Source organism: Podarcis muralis, chromosome 10 (genome assembly GCF_964188315.1).
Source record: "Podarcis muralis chromosome 10, rPodMur119.hap1.1, whole genome shotgun sequence".
NCBI lineage: Eukaryota > Metazoa > Chordata > Lepidosauria > Squamata > Lacertidae > Podarcis > Podarcis muralis.
Genome location: NC_135664.1, coordinates 47,394,314 through 47,414,109, shown reverse-complemented (window position 1 = coordinate 47,414,109; position 19,796 = coordinate 47,394,314). Strand labels below are relative to the sequence as shown.

Below are 19,796 nucleotides of genomic sequence, written 5' to 3'. Positions count from 1 at the left end.
GATGCACAAGAGCTGTGTGCATTGCACTTCATACCAAAGGCACTGAACTGAGACATGAAGATGTATATGATGCACCCCTCCCCCAGCCCTGCAATGAACCATCAGAGTGAAACAAAGAGATTCAGCCCATTCCAGGGCAGAGGAAACTTTCACTTGGTCATTCGTATTTTTGTAAGTTAGAAGGGATCAAACATACATACAACAAAGGCAAGAAGCTTTGGAATGTAACAATTTATTGGGGTTCATCTTTTTAACTCCCCATTTCTGGCATTGATACAATACTCAAGAGCAGCAGAAAGACCAAAATGTACAAGCACACAAGAGTAATTAGCACAACCCCCCGCAAAACCTGGAGCAAGCCACTTTTCTGATGGAAATGCCAATGGGGGGTGGTGATTCAATCACCCACCCCACTATGCTTCCCATCCATCCACTCTAGACAGTTTAGCCAGCTGAGAACTGGATTTTTAAAAGCAATCAAGCAAATGCAAACACTATATTTAAAAATGAATAAGACAAAAATAATAGATAACACTTCATTCATGCACAATTGTTTCATTAAATGCATTTTTTTGCCAAAATTAAAAAGTTACCAGATATATATTTAGTTATTGGTTTTTAAAGCCTATTTCATATGCCAAGAGGCAAGAACACAGCAACTTCAGCTCACCCTTTGACAAAACTTAGCATAAGGCCTCAACTTTGCAAAAGCCAAATGCGCAGACTTACACTAACCCTCTCGATTGACTGCAGTTTTTTAAGGTTTGAAGCAAGTGCCACCATCGCCTTAGAAAGCCCTTACGTATTAACAAGGTTCACAATGGGATCACACTGACATCAGCAGCACGTCTGGCAAGGTTGAGGCCTGGCACTGGCAAGTGCAAGGGTGAGCGTAAAAGAGGAGCAAACACCAATTCTGAACCTCCTGGAACAAGAGGCTTTTCTTCAAGAGAACTCACAAAGAGAAATGTGGCAGATGAATTGGTCTGAGTATAAAATGTGGGGAGGGGGAATAAGCACCGGGTACATCACTAAAGCCATGGTTAGATATATTTACTTTAGGCTGGTGGTAGCAGCCACCATGAAACAAACTGCATCCTTAGAAGTCCCAGCTTTCTGCCAGTCACTTGCCCCCTGTGGCATTCATCTTGGAAAATATCCACCACCTAACTTGCTGCCTAGCTTTTGCATCTGCACAGGTGTCCCACATTCTTTGCATGTCATGCCCTATGAGCAACAGTATTCTCCAGATTAAAACCATAAATTATTCCCAGGTTAAGGGGACATCTTTCTACTACTGATAATGGCCTATGAATACCACAGGGCAATCTTCCACTAATTACATGGGACACTTACAGCAGTCTCTGGAGAATAGCTGAGTTGCTACATTATTTTTTTGCTCCACTGAAAAGCTTGACTGTAAAGAACTAGGAGTTGCTTTCCCACATTACTATACATGCAACATTGGAAAGATCCTCTATGTCATTCCAGCACCAAAAAAGTAACATACATGTGTTGACTGCATAAGGACTGATACTGAAAGACTCAGGAGTCTCAGCAATACCTTTGTCAGTCTCCGAGTAATAAATATTCCCCACTATGCTATTTAATGACATAGGACAATTCCTACAAGTCATTCTTGTGTCTGGAAAAAAACAGTATGGAATGGCTGTTTCTGTGAGAGACTAGAATAAATGCTAAACATGGTGATCAGGCAAAGAACAATGGAAGAGGATACCCCATTTAAAATAGCAAAGTACTTCACATTAGAAGCCACAGTATGAGAGTGCTGAACTTTTAAAGCATGTGCTTGCAATATTTTTTAAGTGCTATACAAAATAGGAATGGGTTTTCAGCATATTGGAATTGGGACTTAAATGAATCCAATCAAATGTTAAGCTGCAAAACATACTCATCTGCAAATTATCGTTTTACTGCCCATTGTAAAGAAGAAAGTTTCCCCCCCAGATCACTTGCATGCCTTTATTTCCTTCGGTGAAAGCTTCAGACTAACAAGGAATCATCAGCATCCAAGTACAGCTTGGGAATGCTTCTTCCTTGTCAACAGCTACAATGTTGAGAGCCTTACACAGCATCATCCTGTGCTACACAGAAGGAAGAAATATAGCCACAGAAAGGCATACATTTTAATCCCCACTTATTCAGTACTGGCAATGACCAATTAAGTGACCGAAATAATCCCCAGATGTTAGCAAACCAGAGGGACCAACTTGATCCCTGCAGAATCTTTGTATATTGTAGCTGCAGACTGGCAAGTGATCAGCAACCCAAAGAATAAACAATCAAGCATAGTGCAGCCTTCAGGCTGCCTATTACATATATGGCACCCAATAAAGGTTACCAGTAGAGACAGCAATAGGTGGTATATGAACCTTTGGCCTAACCCTATCAAGTTCTTATGTACTGAAGCAGCTCTGAGACCACACAGCTTTCATCAAGATGTTACTTTTACTTGACATGGCATCAGTAATGGGTCCCTCATGGGAAAGTGGACAGGCTGCACATACCAGCGATGGACTAGATAGCTCACTTGAATTCTCTGCTGCAAGTAGAGATAGGGCTCCCCTTTCTTATTGCAGCACAGAAACATAAATTGAGGAAGAGTATAGCCCCTTTCTCCACGGGCAGCCCATTTTACTGCCAAGCTGTGAAGTGAGGAAAGGGCTCCTTTTCTCACCATGCAGCACAGGAAATACAGCAAGCTCCCTCTTCCTCACTGCTGATATGTAATCTGAATAGCTGAACAGCATGTGTGGGGATCTCCCCCACCACACAGCTCAGCTGATTGGAGATTACCACTCAACAGTGGGGAGAAGGGGGCCTGGAGAGAGCGAGTGGGGTTTGGATGCCAAGGCTTGGTGGACCAAATATTTCGCATCTCCAGATTAAGTCTTAATGAAGGCTGAGTGTATTCTGTAGTTCAAGAGATTATGTATCTCCAACAAGATAATCTAAACTTTGCACTCACCCAAGGTTGCTACATGCCTAAGTCATGCAAGGTTAAGCACATCTGCATAGATTTGCTTACTTTGCACCATTTACTCTGCTACTGCTAGTCATTGGGAGGCACAAGCGGAACTATGCTGGGCTGTGAACCCATCCTCAGGCCTCGCTCTGGCTTCTTCACCATGCATTGCTCACACATTTTCAAACTTATATTTGCAGCCATAAAAGTTAGCTTTTTTTTTAAAAGGATAAAGAATGCAGTTTCTTATGAAGCTGAATTTCAAATCCCATACAAGATGCTGAATTCCAGAGCCGAAGCTAAATTCTACACTTGAACAATCTACACACAGCCTTGGTCCTATGATCTGTGGCAATGGCACATCCAAATGCACAGATGCATTTCTGTGTCACACCACCTTCCTGTTTCAAGGAAAATCTTTTGGCTGAGACTGGAGTAAAAGAGAAATGAAATTGATGGCGCAATTAATTGTTCTGGAAAACATGGAACTGGCACAAAGGGCATAACAATGACATTGGGGGAAGCTCTTAACTCAGTGTTCAACCGCATATTATGAAAACAATAAGGGGCCACGTTGAATCTCTAATGCCCCTCATTAAAAGGGGCTGGGGAAAAAATCTCTGTCTGAAATGTTTAAGATATTGGAGTGCCACTGCCCATCAACCAACATTGGGTTGGTTGGATCAATAAGAACTAAATGGGACAAAGGTGGCTTCAGATGTTGTTCATATGCCATACATTAGTAACCCTGACACTTCAATCTCAATTAGACCCAGTAGACCTCTCAAGTAGGGCAGGAGAGACTGCGAGGCAATCAGGGTGTTGCTGTTGCATTAACTGAGAAAGGAAGCCATACATGGAAGAAGAATATTCCAACACCAGGCTCCTCTTTTGTGGCTGTGCAAAACCTGACTTGGGTGAAAGCTAAACATTTTATGGGGAAAATACTAAATACAATTAGGGCTGTTCATAAGTGCTGGGAGCAGCTTTCATAAGAACAGCCTCCTTCAGTACATACTTTGGAAGCCAAGTGGCTTGCAGATCACAGCATTCAGACATTCCTAGTTCTCAGCCTTATGGTCATGCTACTGGCCCATGCTGGCTTTGCATAACACAAAGCACTGTGGTGGGTTAAGTGGAGGATTTTACTTACACACACACACACACACACACACACACACACACACACACACACTTCAGTAATAAGAAAATAAGATCCCAGCTCTTGCACCACTAGTGGACAGTCAAAAAAGCAGCAAAGCAAGCAACACTGGAGCACAGGATGCACCAGGCAAAACAGTGCAAAGCCTCAAGGGAAGAGGCAAGGGGGGAGGGGGAATAGCAACATGATGGTTCATAACAGAAGGACACTGAGCACTAAGTGTGAAATCCATTCCAGGCCTATTACATTTCCTTACCAAAGGCCCACTTGGAATCTTATACCTCCTGAGACCAAGGGCCTCTCCTAATTATCTGGCATGGGGGGGGAATGCCTTTTCCTGATTTTCTCCTCCATCTCAGTTACCCAAAATGTTGTTCACTCACACAACTGCAGCTTCCATGGATGGTGGACAAGAAATAATGTTGCAAAGCAACTAAACCTCCCCTAAGCACAAGAGGGGGGGAACATGGGAGCTTATTAACCAGGAAGACTCAGCTCAGATAGCACCCATTTTATAATGGAGGTAGGATTGCAGGTAGTTCTCCGTGGCCAAAATGGGTACTAAGTTATTGAGCAAAGAGGGGAATTCTCCTGAGACGGGAGACACTGTATTTCAGCAGCTCACCAGGAATCACAGGCCCAGAGTATTGTTCTCAGAATTTCCCTATCACTGCCCGTTGCATGCACCCATAGCCTATTGATAACCAATTATTACATATAGGTTAGCACATACAGAGACATGGGACTCAAGTCCCCCTGAGGAAGGATATCACAGTTCAACTGGTTGGTAACAGATGAGAAAAAGAGATAACAGTGAACAGATAAAAAATGAGTTCTCTGCACAATACAGAAAACTGGACAACCTAGCAGGAAAGATTTAGCTTTCTGGGAGATCTAATACTTTTTCCTAAACAGATTCCAAACTTCCATTTCAACTATGCTTTGCTGTTAACTACAAGAAGTGAACAATTAAGAGCACAGAAGCAAAGGTGTAATTTTGCAAGCAACAGATAAACATGAAAGCTACTTCCACAAAGAAATATACTGCTCAAATAGGACAGTCTTCCTCCCAACAAAAACTGTCAAACTTCATCCTTCTTGTCTTAGGGTGTATCCTATAAACACCAGGAGACTGTTCCTCTGCTGTCTGAAAATTGATACTGAAGTGGACGACGGGTGGTCTCTTCTACAGATTTTGCATTGGCACTCATGGAAAAAAAGCCAATCTGGACACTTTGGAACAGGAGGGAAAGTACCAGCCCATTCTCCACCAGTCAGTGCCACATAAATTCTGGGGACAATCTTCACATCCAGCCAACACTCCCCCTTTTAACAGAATCTCCCCTTCCATGATGTCTTTTTTGCTAAAATCTTGATCACATACTTGCTCCTTTCACCTTGCTTTCCCTCAGGGCTCAGAATGAAAGCAATCACTGCAACCCAAGCTGCCATCATTAGTTTGGTGTTTGCTATCCTCACGAAGGTCCTAATCACTTTTTCCTCACATATCAAGGCTGTTACCCACTTGAGAACATCTTGGTAAAATGTACCTGGAAGATGTAAAGTGAATTAGATTAGTTAGAAGGAATTCTTTGTTATGAAACCCAGTATACATTGAGGTTGACCTATTACGAGGAAAGTTTTGCCAGCTTCTAATAGTTTGTTTGGTTCACAGCTAAAACACATATTTCCTGCTTGCCTGGTATCTTAGATACTTTTACTTACTGAACAACCACAAAGCAGCAACATGTCCCACTTCATCAAATAGCTCTCACCTCAGTAGGTCATATTGATGCCTAAACTGTTCATCTGCAAGTGGATAACATGCCACATAGCCCTTCTGACAAAGCTTTGCCAGAACCAGGCTGAACTCTGGATCAATCATATCCAGAAAGGAAGGAAAGATGGGAGGCAGTCTTCCTCCCTTCGCCCCAAGTAAAAGAAAGTAGAGGGAAGAGAAAATAGGTTTTTATGGACTTGCTTTCTCAACTCAGACACTGTTACTTTTTGCTCTTCCCTTGCCCAATTTGAATGGCCTGAACACCACCCTCCCTACCACACACAAATACTAAAAATACTCTTTTCTTTAAGGACCAGCTAAAATCACTACAGTTTGTGCAATCACTGCATTTAATATTTTTAAATTCTCTATCCTTCTGTCTGTAAAAATCTCATTACCTTTAAAAAAACCTTTTTTCTTTTCTTTTTTTGCAAAACTAGTTTCTTTCTCCCTCCCCTCCCCCCATTCAAACTCTCCTCTCTAAGAACAAGAAGTACAACAAACATAGCACAGACGCAAAAGAATACAGGATGTATCTTATCCTCTATTATTACATGAAAATTCACAATGATTCAAGGCAAAAAGACAGCCCAAATCATGAAGCAGTTAACAGTAGCCCTCTGTCACCATCTGGTGGCTAGAATGTGTCAGGTACAAGGTTTGCCACTTAACTGGAAAGATGAACACAATCTGCTTTTGGAGGTTGTGTGCCAAATACTGTAAAAGGGAAAATTTCAAGGCAAAACCAAGCAACCCTACATTCCAGCATTACATGCACCTGACCCTCCCCCTTCAAGACTGATGGTTCTTTCTAGAGATGGAGGGGGAATGTTCAAGCAAATGAGCTACCAGGTTGGTAAAATCTTAGCAGCATAGAACTCCCTAGGGATGTTGGTTAGGAGCTGTGGTTGCTAATGCCAAAGAAGTGGTCAAAATGCTAGCCAAAACAGAAGGCTTATCTTTGCATCAGAGCGACTCCTGGTACTGCACAAGTGGAGTGACTCTTGCATCTGTGGGCTACTTACCACAATCCATATCCCTAGCCTCTGATCCCAACAAGTCATCATACTGCATGGAGATGGAGAAGATGCCACTGATGCAGTCAACTAAACCCTGCTCCATCCAATTGGTTTCACAATCACCTATCTGCCAAGGCTTTGCTTGTCACCTGCCTCCTCAAGGGAATGGCCTTTAAAGTACTTTCAGTGATGTAGTTTTAGAGCATCAGTAGTAACTCAACCAGCTCAACTCAACTATGAGACAGACAGGGATTGCTAATCCCTTTGATGGCCACCATCTTGGAAAGAGGATTAGACAAATCTATGGAGGATAAGGCTATCAGTGGTGACTATCCATGATGACTGTGTTCTCCCTCCACTGTCAGAGGCGGTATGCCTCTGAATGGCAATTGCTGGGAATCACAAGCGGGAGGAGAGCTGCTGTGCTCTGGTGCTGCTTTCACACTTCTCAAAGGCATCAACTGGACTGATCCAACAGGCTCCTATGTTCTTAATCCCAGCCCAATAGCTGCTGTTCTAAGTAGACTAGAAGAATCAGCATGGTACCACCTCATCAGCCATCACTGCACCAAAATTATGGTGCTGGATGCATCCCGTGTGTTGGCACCATGGCACAAGAGTAGCTGGTATCTGTATTCAGGAAACAGAAGCTTGTGACATGAGTGCCAGGCGGCATCCCACTTTCATACTAATGCTACTTCACATGTTATCAGAAAGATTAATTCCCATTTGTTTATCAAGTGCCACGCTAACTAATCTGTGGAGAAAGCAGACACCTGAAGACACACTTTCAACACAGCCCCAGTAACCAATACGGTGTAGAGGTTTGCATGTTGCAGTGGATCTGGGAGACCAGGGTTCAAATTACCACTCAATCATGAAGCTCACTAGGTGAGCTTGGACCAGTCGCTATCTCTCAGTCTAACCTACTTCACAGGGTCATTGTGAAGACGAGAGGGAGAACCACAAGTGCCATGTTGGGATCACAGACTAGGGATGTGGGATGCAGTAAGTAGTGGCATATAAATGTAATTCTAATAATAATAGCTAAATTCACCCTCTGGGCAAGGGTTTATTCCACTGCCTTCAAACAGGTGTGTCCCCTCATCCCACTGCTTTGAGAGTCATGAAGGAGAAATTAAAAACTGTGTTTAACATATCATGCAAATCTGTCCTCCCACTAGACCATTTCTAGTCTGGGATTTTTTTTCCCCTGGAACAAATTCCAAAGCTACTGTTGAGCCCCACCCTTTCACTACTGACAAGTTGTTGGGGGAGGGGGAAGCCAACCTGATGCCATTGGAGGTACCATACATGAAATCAGTCAGCTTCTAACAGACAACAGCTCCCAACACCTCCAATAAAGGTGAATGTCCTACTCTTTTGAAACACAGAGAAACCAAAGTGACAAGAGACTCTAGGGAAGGGGGGGCGGGGCGGGAATCTGCCAAGAACATGTGTTAAAATATTTGAAGAGTTTCCTATTAAAATTCCCTTTTATATTGTCCATTTACTTTTTTCAAATATTAGACAAACTTCAAAACCATACACCACACAAACATACCAAGCAATCTCAAAACACGATTGACTAGTATGCACCCCCACCCAGTATAATAGTTCCTCTCTTGCAGCTTCATAAAATATTTCATTTTTTTTCTCCTTTAAAGTCTTCTCTTTAATACAAGTCTCCCTGCTCCATCTCCCATTATACATCTCTACCCCACAACCCAACCCACCCACCTTTGAAGCTACAGCCATTAAAATAAACTCCCATAAAAAAAACCTCCACACTTCCTTTGAGGCAAAGCAATGATACAGCCTGTCTCACTGAACTCATGAAAAACAACAAACAGCTATTTCAAAGCATGCGCCTGTGGAATTACAAGAAGCCTTAGACTTACACATTAGTGGAAGGAGTGTGGAGGAACTTAAGCCTGCACACCATGTAGATTTCACTTGTTTTGAAATAATTTTAAAAGACACAAAAGGTGTTATATGATAGGATAAAGGAAAACCAACATTTTGAATATGTCTTAGGTACTGACTACACTCAAACTGTCACAGACAATCACACTGTTTAACATTATACAATTTGCTTATGGAAGGCATCTCTATATATAGACACTCATATTTAAGTTTATTAATAAGGTATCACCACACACCGTCTCTCAATCCTGTACTTGGCAAAGTCCAGGCTTCTTTTTAAACACAGATATAGCCAAGTGGAACTTTGCAAAGTCAATGAGGGAAAGGTGAGACAGCTTAAAAAGGTCTGAAGACCTTCCTGATGTGAGATACCGATGAGCTAAAATGCCACAATTTTTGCAGCACCAGTCTTTACATGTATTGATAAATAATTAACTCAATGTAAAACTGAACAAAAAAACCTAAGCAAGCCCTTGAAAAAAAGAAAGTTCACACAGGAATACAGGGAAGAGAGATGCCATTAAGAACTGAATGCAGTTATTTCAGTGATAGCATAGCATGCAGACAAGCCCTTGAGAAATATTACTACCTCACACACACACACACCTTCCCCCCAAAAAAACAATGTAACGAAGATTACAAATAGTATGACAGGCAACACTTGCACGCACACATGCCACTGGTAACAAAACAGAGGCACCCAGGAGGGGAAAGAGAAACTTGCAACAGGGCTAGAACATAAGATGGCAGAAGAAACACAGAGCAGAACTTTGCAGAAATTGTTTTACTTCTGCAGTGAACCTTGGACACAAATATATGAACTCATGGTTATTCACCCATTATGCGGGATGGTGAGGAGATAGCCAAAGAAGCCACATTTTTACCTCCTTCCAAGACAGGCTGTAAAGGTTTCAGCCAGAATGAATTCATGAAAAGCAGCATGTTGTTGGCAGGTGGATGGGAGGGAGAGGCAAACACACACTGCACATGCACTCCACACACACACACACACACACACACAAAGATCCAAGAGACACACAGTAAGATTTTACAATAGGTTCTTAGCACCTTTGGTTGGCAACTGTAGAGGCAGTTTGAGATCCTAGGAATTGTAGATGTGAATGTTCTTCCATCTCACTCACCTAGAGAGAGATGCAGATGGGGAAATGTGCAACAAGCAGGCCCTCCTCCTACCCACCTCACTGGAAGGACGATGGAGTTAATAAGAACAGGGCTCACTCTCACTGCACAACTCTTCCATCCCTCCTACATTGGAAGATGGATGTGTGGCGCCTCTCCTTTTCATCATAACAGGTTTCAGGAAGGGGACACACATGCCTCAGACTTTAAGAAGAGGAAGGAGCAGGGCACAAGACTGACAACTTAAGAAGGCTGAAGAAACTCTAGTTTGGCCCGCCACAAAAAAAATGTGCAGGGTGTCTTAGAACCAGGACTGAGAAATGGTTCAAGACAGATGGAAGTGATAGAATGTGCCCAGGCTGACTCCAAGGGCTACCACAATTACCAAGTTAGCACTTTTGGCATATGCAAGGAGGAAGAGTGCCCAGCAGCAGAATGAAAATTTAGGGCACATAAGTTTCCCCAGATGTTCTGTAGCAGCCCCCACCTAATCATAGTGATCTACTCTCCAACCTCCCTTCCTCTTAAAAAGCTGCTTCTTCCTAGGGTATAGTCAATACAATCTCACCAAAGCTACAGATATAAGAGCAAGGTGACGGGTACAGAGGTGTAGAGAGCTGGAAAGCAGGAATGCAGACTCTGCCTGTGTTGACCAAAGGATCTCTATTTCATTAAAGAGGATGGGAAAGCAAATCCTTCCCCTCTTAAAGATACGAACCCGTTCACCCAAGTTCTTATTCACCAGGTCCAAGTCAGCGCAACATAACCCTTGAAGACAAAAGGGAAACTCATGCCCCACCATAACCCCTAGCAGCTGTGACATTTGGAAACTTCAAACACATCCATTCCCATTCCTCTACTACCGTCTTAATTTCCAAGCAAAGAGAGAAAGAATGGATAAGTAGGAGAGAGAAGAAAACAGGCATTCACACCATGCATGATCTTGCAGTAGAGCCTCCCTGTCCCTTCCCCCTCCCCCCAACTGCACTGAAGGAAGAAGGCAGCCTCTCATTTGCTGCCTCCACCACCACCTCCAGCTGCTGCCACCTTTTCGAAATCCTCTGCATTGCAGAATTCCTTGATGGTGACCGTCAGAAGGTTGCTGGTGACATCAGTGACCACCACATTAGAGCAGGGAGACATTTCAGGGCGCCAATCCCCAGCCTCCTGCTCTGGGTCAGAAGAGGATGGAGATGATGGCATCTGACCCCCTCCTCCGGAAGGAGAACGCTTGCTGGTGGCTGCTGATTCTGGTGGAATTGATAGATCAAGGACTTCCGATTCACGCCAGTCAGGAATGGCTGGGCTTAGTGTCTCAGGAAGCAGCTTTGGTGGGGAATCATCTGGATCCGATGAGGAGTGTGGAGCTGGTGAGGGGCAGTCAGAGGAGCTCGAACTGCGGGCATCATAGGCAGAAGAGCCCATGAGCCCACAAGAGGCACCCTGGGAGCCTCCTGCCTCTGTCTTCCCCTCCAAAGATGGGACTGGAGTGGACGGCTTGTTGTACAGCGGGAAGTTTCCAAACTTCATGTGGCGGATCTGGTTACGAAGCATGCTCTCGCTGAATTTCTTGCTCTTGCCAATGACACGGTTTCGTGAAGGTATCTTGGATCGAGCCAAACTTCCTCCCCTGCTTCCCACTTTCCCATCTTTATCAATCACCTTCAGGTTGAGAATAATGCGACTGCGCTTGGGCTCACGTGGCTTCACCTTGCGGTTGATGATGCGGACGGTTTCTGAAAAGGGAGAGACAGGAGGGCGGATGCCAGTGCCCCCACCAACTCCACTACTCTGGGGGTCTGGGCGGGGCAAAGGGCGCCGAGACATACGGTGACATCGCCGGATGTCCTTCTTCAGTCGGTGCACTGCAGCACTGGAGTGGAGTTTGGGAGAGGATGTGCTAGAACCAGGCTTGACAGAAAAATGTACATCCCCAATGTGTAGGGCCTCCGCCTGGGCCCGAGCCTGCAGTGGAAAAAATGGAGTTAGATGGGAATAAATCACATTCTGCATACTAAACTGCAGGCACCTGACATCTTAAGGATATGAAGCCTAACTGGAGGAAGTGGAGGCTGAGCTCTGCACAGGCCTGGATTTCAAACTTAGCACGTTCCCAACCCAAAATGAATCCATCTGACCAAGCATAAATCACCCTAATAGTGGAAACCATGAAATCCATTTCCATACATTTTCACCCTGGGTTTTGAATTACAGTTTGGGATACTGGGATTGTTCAAGACTTAAAGAACATTAGGAGATGCTCTTCAAAGAACATTTGTTAGTTATTACTAAGGCTACTCATTTAGCAGACTGCAGCACAGTACAAGTTAAAATCTACCAAAACTTCATGTGTAACAGGAGAGTTTGCAAAGTAAGCATTTAAAAGAAAGGCATATTTTTTTCCTGTAATATGTACAAACAATGTCTTGAGGTGACTTGCAGCCAGATCATACATCCACCACTTCTTAGAAGTAAAGCTAACTAGGATAACATCAGGTCTCCCACGAAAATGAACAATAAATGCAATTAATTCCATTTAGAAAAGGTTTATTTAATCCTGCTTTAGGTCATACAAAAGCTTTCCCACTCTGTGCAACAAAACAGAAATCCATTTGAAAATTATCAGGGTTTGACTAAACCATAAGTAAACGAAGCAAGATTTAAGAAAGGATATTATGCTATTAACATGCAGATTAAACCTTTAAATATACAATATTAGGACATACAGACTATTGGCTGGGAATATAGGACTGCCTTCTTCCATCTTCAGCTGGTATGTTAAGCTACAGCTATTCCTGGACAGGCATAACTTGGTTACAGTGATGCAGGCCTTGGTAACCTCTAAACTGGACTACTGCAATATGCTCTATGAGGATTTTCCCTTGAAGTTGGTTCAGAAATTACAACTAATGCAGCTAAACTGAGTCATGGACCTTATTTGAGGAATTTAAGTGCAGTTTCCCCAAAGTTCCTCTATTAAGATACAACTATAGCTTCCAGCATTAGAGTGAGCGGAGATATTCCTGGTCAAATCTCATCCCATCCATGAAATCAGTACTCTTGGGTCATCTATAAGACATGACGACGATACTGATCTATGTTCAAAGTCATTATGAGGATTACGAAATTAATGTCCCTTCTGCCCTTGTAATAAAGGATAATAATAATAATAATAATAATACCCTGCCCATCTGACTGAGTTTCCCCAACCACTCTGGGAAGCTTCCAACAAAATATTAAAATACAATAGTGCGTCAAACATTAAAAGCTTCCCTAAACAGGGCTGCCTTCAGATGTCTTCTAAAAGTCTGGTAGTTGTTTATTTCCTTGACATCTGATGGGAGGGCATTCCACAGGGCAGGTGCCACTACCGAGAAGGCCCTCTGCCTGGTTCCCAGTAACTTGGTTTCTCGCAGTGAGGGAACCGCCAGAAGGCCCTCGGTGCTGGACCTCAGCATCTGGGAATAACGATGGGGGGTGGAGACGCTCCTTCAATTTAGTTTTATATTACACTGTTGAATTTGATTTAGTTTACTATAAAAGGTCCCCTCCCTTTTAGAAAACTAACATCCCACTGTGTGATGCTTACAACTAGATATTTATTGTAGACCAGATGATTCAAGTCATTCAATGCGCTAACAAAAATAGCTAACTTCTGTATTCAAATACCATCAGACTAACCAAATGTATCTGTCGCCCACCCCCTTAGTTCAATTAGCTTTTCCCACCATCTGGTGCCTGCAACAAGAATTGCAGGTGAATGCTTCTGTTCCTTCCCATTTTCTTCCTACTTACTTTCCACACAGATATATAAGCACCAAAGACTCTGGTTATGCAGCAGCTCCAAAAGTAATAGTAATAAGCTGGGAATAGAAAGGAAGGGGATAATAGAGAGATGCTATCATAGGAGAGACAACTGAATGTAAAAGGAGTAGGAAGCGGGGATGAAAGAAATTGGCAGGGGGTGGGGTGGGCAGAGGTACAAGATAGGTGTGAAAGGAAAATGGGAGAATAAATGACAAGAGATGAGTGAAAAATACTTTGAGTGGCATGAGGGGGAGGGGGAGGGAAGGGGAAAATATACAAGAAGCTTTCTCTACTCAGAGCCTCTGGATCAGCAAATTCTACCTAAAAGGGGAAGGCTGAGTCACAACACCTTCAGAGCCAATGCCTATACTTCACTTGAGACAACATGCAAAAAGTACAGTGTTACCATTCAGCTAGTTTAAATGCATGCAAAATAAACAGTGTTCCTTCATTGCAATAATTGCTGATAACACAATCACCTTGCCATACATATTGTGTTTTCTTTCCAGTGCTGAGGAGTAACTCTCTAGTCAACCAGCAAGATAAGTTGGCATAGCAGAGAACATCATCAGAATCTCATAATTATATTAGTTTCCACCTCCCATGCACCTATGGCACTGTACTAATTTTCTAAATAACCTCTCCCTCTTCTAGTGTTTAATATTGCAAATCCTGTACTACAGTACTAGCAATGTACTTAATAAATGTCCACACCTTTAAGAGAAGCCCCACAAAATGATAAAGACATTGGAAGTGGAGACACAAGAATATAAAAGCAGTTCATCTATATTTCTTTGATCAGGAAATCCAGTTTTGGGAAATGAATGTAATTTTGTAATATTGGGAAGTTAAACAATGCACTAAGAATTAGTCAGACTACAGACGTGTACATTTGTGCTTTTGGCTGCATTTTAAAGGTGTTTTCCCAACCAAGTTCACATATCAGTGCATTCAAATTACTACAATACAAAGTTAACATGTTTCTTTCCAATGATGACTTGTGTGAAGTACTTTGATACACAGAGCATAAACTATGGTTATGATACTACAAGATGCAGCAATGGCTGCCAACTTGGACGGGCTTTACGAAGTGTTTAGACAAATTCATGGAGGATAAAACTATCAATAGCTACTAGTCATGAAGGCTGTCTACTACCTCCAGCATCAGAGGTGATATGCCTATGAATACCAGTGACTGAGGAACAACAGCAGGAGAGCATGATTATATTCAAGTGCTGTTTGTGGGCTCCCCAAAAGCATTTGGTTGACCACTGCTAAAAGAGGATGCAGCATGGCTCTTATGTTCTAATGTCTGTTTCCATATATTCATGAATTGCTTATACTTCTGTTTTTTTAAAAAATCCCCCTTAAGCAGAAACTGGATTCTTTGTTTATACCTTGCCAGAAGTTCTATTTTAAATATTTGTGTCTTTAGGGGAATACCACTCAGTGCTATACTTAATTTATTCTATTGATTACTCATAGTTCAGCTTCCACTTCTGCAAACCTACATAAACAGAAAATATTGGCACATTAGCTGAACAGGTAGGAATTTTTGTCTTTTGTTATAAATCATTCAACCCTTCCTTCTCGGACATCCCGTTTTGCAGACCAAACCTTCTGCACACCCTGGAAGTGAAATATTGCTATCAGTTCAGAAAATAAACTCAGAAGCAGTGATGAACATAGGAAGCTGCCTTATACTGATCGAATTCAGAATGATTGATACTGACTGGCAGTGGCTGTCGAGTTTCAAGGCAGAAGTCTCTCCCAGCCCTATGTGGAGATGCTGGGGGCTGAGCCTAGGACATTTTGCAACCAAAGCATGTGGTCTTAGCACTGGGCACATGGCAATAGTAGGCAGGATTATCTTCTGTCCAGGTTCCATCACTGGAGACAGGGGCATTGCCACTACCCTCACCTGACTCTAGTGTATGCAAAATTCCACAGCTACCCAAACAGTACTGAATTACAACTTTCAGGATCTTCCCTCGCCCCTATTCCACAAAGCTGTGTCCAGAACTTGAGTTGCTTACTAGAACTCAAAGTTGCTTCCTAGAACTCAAAGACTTACTGCTACAAGGTGTATTTTCCATGAACTATAACAAACAAACTCGGATAAAATTAGTCCTCAGCCACACAGCCCAATGGCCAACTGAAGGAGACTGTGTTCTACCTGGCCAGCCCAGCGCTTACCCCTTCTCACAGTAGGTTAACCCAATTTTCTAGCAGCTATATACTCACGAAAAGCCAGTAAAATGTACATAACTGCAAGCATTTTCTTGCATGCTTTTAAATCAGTAACTTCTCATGAACATAGTATAAAGCACCTGATGTACTGACCAAAGGTAATATATAAAAGGATGTTTTTATCCATTCTGAGAGTAAAAGAAGTCGTGCAGACCACTCTACTCATGCGGTTAAAATTCTCCCTTTATGTATTACCTTGAGTCAATAAATTTCTAAATGACTGTTTATACTGTGTAGCAACTGTGTTCAAGTTGCTAAAATCATCAGTTTCTGCTCTGGGAGTTTCAAACATCTTGTAACTACATGAGCAAAGCTCTCCTCACCTGATTCCCTCTGGCTGAGAATAAAAGAAATGGCACTGAGGGAGATAATGAGGGTTCCAAAATTCTAACTTAAATAAATTATAGAAGATTAAAAGCAAAACTGATTTTTAAGTGAAGAGAGAAAGAACTACTTGTCAAAGAATGCAGCCCCTCCCCCCATTTCTCTGTAGACCACAAGCTACATCCTGCAAACTGTGACTGGGAAATTCCCTAGAGAACTAAGAATCCATTACTTGCTACTGACCGTCTAATTTATTCCTACTAGCTTACATCTACCCACCTTCATGTTAACAATTTATACGATGACCCAGCATCACATTCTTTGCAAGCCAGAGAGTTGGTCAGTACAAAGCAGGTCATACATAAGTTAAAGCATTATAGCATGACAAAGTGGCCCTGTACTTACACAAGGCCAAGCTGATGGGCATACAATATTTTAGTTTCCATTATCCCAGAGCACCTGAATGCTATCTTGAAAAGCATTTGAAGTGGTTGTTGTTGTTACAGGTGTATCACCATCAATTCAAATGCATTCCAAGATAGCGTTCAGGTACTCTAGGAGAATGTAATAGAGCTGGGTCCAAATTTGCCTCAAGTGTTTCTTACTACACAAAGGACGTACATGCCGCAAACCCGGAAATAAGCATTCCAATTTGCGAACATTTTTTGGAAGCCAAACATCTGTTTCAGCTGTTAGCATTGTTTCCGGGGCCAATGAGAAGCCGCACCTTGGTTTGCAAACGTTTCGGGAATCGAACGGACTTCACAAACAGATTCTGTTTGACAACCCCCAGAGTACTGCCATCAACCTTGCTGCCATTTTGGTGTCTTTTTGTTTTCCTGGGCATTTGGGTACGACCAATGATCTGACAGATGGTTAAATCTATGTTTAAAATAAGGTTTATGTTTTTTTATAATTGCATTTTTTAGTTTGGTTGTAAATTGCTTCAGGACATTTAGTGGGAAGCAATGTATAAATTTAATAAATTGAAACCACTGTCTGGGAAAATGAGTGGCCCCTCAAATTATTAAATTAGTCATCTTTAGCTTAATATAGCAGTGAGGAACCTGCAACCCCTCAGATATTGTTGAATTACAACTGTCATTAATACTGACCATTGGCCATGCTAGTTCTTATGGAGGTCAGGATTTTCTGAATCATTTACATCTGCAAATAAGCTATCCAGTTAGTTTCCAGATCAAATCAATTATCAGACCACCTATGTCATCAGAAGTCAAACACTAGACAAAGTCATCTTTATAAGTCCTGAATGAATATTTAGGAATTTGTTGAGAAGAGTGGTGAAATTTACACAACCAAGGTTTTCTTAGTCCTGACAAAGTGCAAATATCCACTTTGGGTGTTAAAATCTTTATTCTCCATGATGGATCATCCTTTTCCAAACTGGTTTATACTGGTTTAAATGCCAACTCTGCAAACCCTCCTCAGCATTTGAGGTTCAGATTTCTACCCATGCTTCCAAAATTCACATCAGTAAGAGCTTCTACTTTAAATGAGCTGAAAGCAGCATTAGTGAGAACCGAAACCCCAGCCCACTCTGCCTCTCATATAGTAAGCACTGCCTCAGCAAGACTGGGAGGAAGTTTAAACTCTGATATACTGATATACACATACACTTTTCTCACTTTTTACAGACAAGAAACCTCAAAGCAGGTTTTAGTGCTGCAATCACAATAGCCTTAAACAAATGATATTTTGGACTGTCTGGTCCAGAAAGTTCCTGAGCACTTTAGCATTTCCAAAGTTTAATTATTTTCTTTCAATAAGATTTTAAAAACTACTGGTTTACATTGCCCCCTCTTCAAAGTTCTGAGAAAACACTAAACAACAAAGCCTTCAGACAAGTCCGTGAAAAAGGGTGGCAAAGCGCTGGCCCATTTTTAGACAGCAAGAAGTCACGAGGCCAAAAGACCAACTTACATACACTTTAAGCAATCACTTGCAGTAAAAATGAAGATAGAAAGAGATCAAGAGCATATTTGTAGCTTTCCAATAATTTATGGCGTCCCTGAACACATACTGCAAAATAACATGTGAAGCTTTAATTTCTAACTACTTCCTTTCCCCAGCTGACTCTGTTTTTTGTTTTATTTTTGTTAAGAGTTTTTAGTGGGCATTTAACCATACTGAAGTTATCAGATCCCAGAAACTTGAACTGGTTCAATTAGAGCCAAGTTATTAAAGTGAGAGTTACCTTCAGCAGAAAAGTTTTGGGCTTGGGTCCTCTCTTCTTAGGTCCGTACAGCTCACGCTCACGTTCCCTTTGTGGGGGGAAGAAATTAAACGCTTTTTTTAAAAAAGTCAAACCTCTCCATTCTGCAAACAAAACAAGTGATAACTCCTAATTCTCCCTCTGCTATCCAGAATCAATCTCAAACTCACTTTTGCTCAAAGGCTGCAATTAGACGGGAATCCAAGATGTTCTCTTCAGGTTCCCAAGTGCTGTACCTGCAGAAGTGCAGATGGACACAGTTACAGGCACATGCAAAGGAATGAAGGGGGTGGGGGAGAGAGAGAAATATTAGCACATGCTGAGGAGTTCTTGGTGGGTGGGGAGGCGAAAGGGATAAAGCAACCCTACAGGCACTCTGTGAGTGTGTGTGCACGCGCGCGCGCGCGCCTTGTGCGCACCCAGGGAAGGGACACATAATATTAGCCCAGCGAGAGGCCCACAGGAGGCGGGAACGGGGCTTCTTCACGCAGACAAGACACAGAGAGGCGCTAGGGGGGAACTCACTTGATGGCCCAGCCTTTCCATTTCACCAGGTATTCGATGCGTCCCTGCAAAATACGGGGGGGTGGGGTTTGGCAGAGGGGAGGGGGCAGAGATGAGGGGAGGGGGGTAAAATGGGGGGGGCGGTGGGGAAGAGGAGAAACGGGAAGCGCAGGTTAAAGAGGTGGCAACGGCAGAAACACCCCCCGCCTCCCCAAAAAAGCCGAGCCCCGGTCTGGGGCCTCGCTGGCCCGCCGCTCACCTTTCGGATCCGTCGCTTGATGATGGATTCGGCCGCGAACACCCGCTCGCCCACTGCAGACAGCTCCATTTTTGTTTATTTCTTATTTATTTCTCTCTCTTTTGCTCAGCCCTCAGCAGCAGCAGCAGCACCCACAGCCCATAATAATCCCGCCCGCTCCCTCGCCTTCCTTCCCTCCCTCCCTCCTTCCTCAGTGTGTGACTGACTGACTGACTGAGGCGGGCGAGCGAGGGAACGGCTCTGAGGGCTGCTGCTCCCGCGACAGCGGCTCGAGGGGCTGGCTCGCGCCGTGAACTCGCACGCACGCACGTACGCGGGCGAGCGAGCGAGCGCGCCCCCTCCCCCGAGCGTGCGCACCGTCTTTGCTCGCGCGCGCCGCCACGGAAAAAGGGGGCCGGGAGTGAGG

The 19,796-nt window shown here is 43.1% G+C and overlaps 1 protein-coding gene across 2 annotated transcripts; it reads right to left on the bottom strand.

Annotated features, from left to right (window-relative positions):
- Positions 1 to 216: 216 nt before the first annotated feature.
- On the bottom strand, positions 217 to 19,625 carry CBX6 (chromobox 6). 2 transcript variants are annotated; one of them, XM_028746709.2, is made up of 5 exons: positions 19,391 to 19,625; positions 19,153 to 19,196; positions 18,798 to 18,863; positions 18,610 to 18,676; positions 217 to 11,978 (listed from the first exon to the last, which is right to left on the bottom strand). In XM_028746709.2, exons 1-5 carry the CDS (start codon positions 19,457 to 19,459, stop codon positions 11,022 to 11,024), a joined length of 1,203 nt encoding a protein of 400 aa, XP_028602542.1. In that variant the 5' UTR covers positions 19,460 to 19,625; the 3' UTR covers positions 217 to 11,021. The 2 variants fall into 2 exon arrangements, with proteins under 2 accessions (XP_028602542.1, XP_028602543.1); XM_028746710.2 differs by having other exon boundaries at positions 217 to 11,924.
- Positions 19,626 to 19,796: the final 171 nt, after the last annotated feature.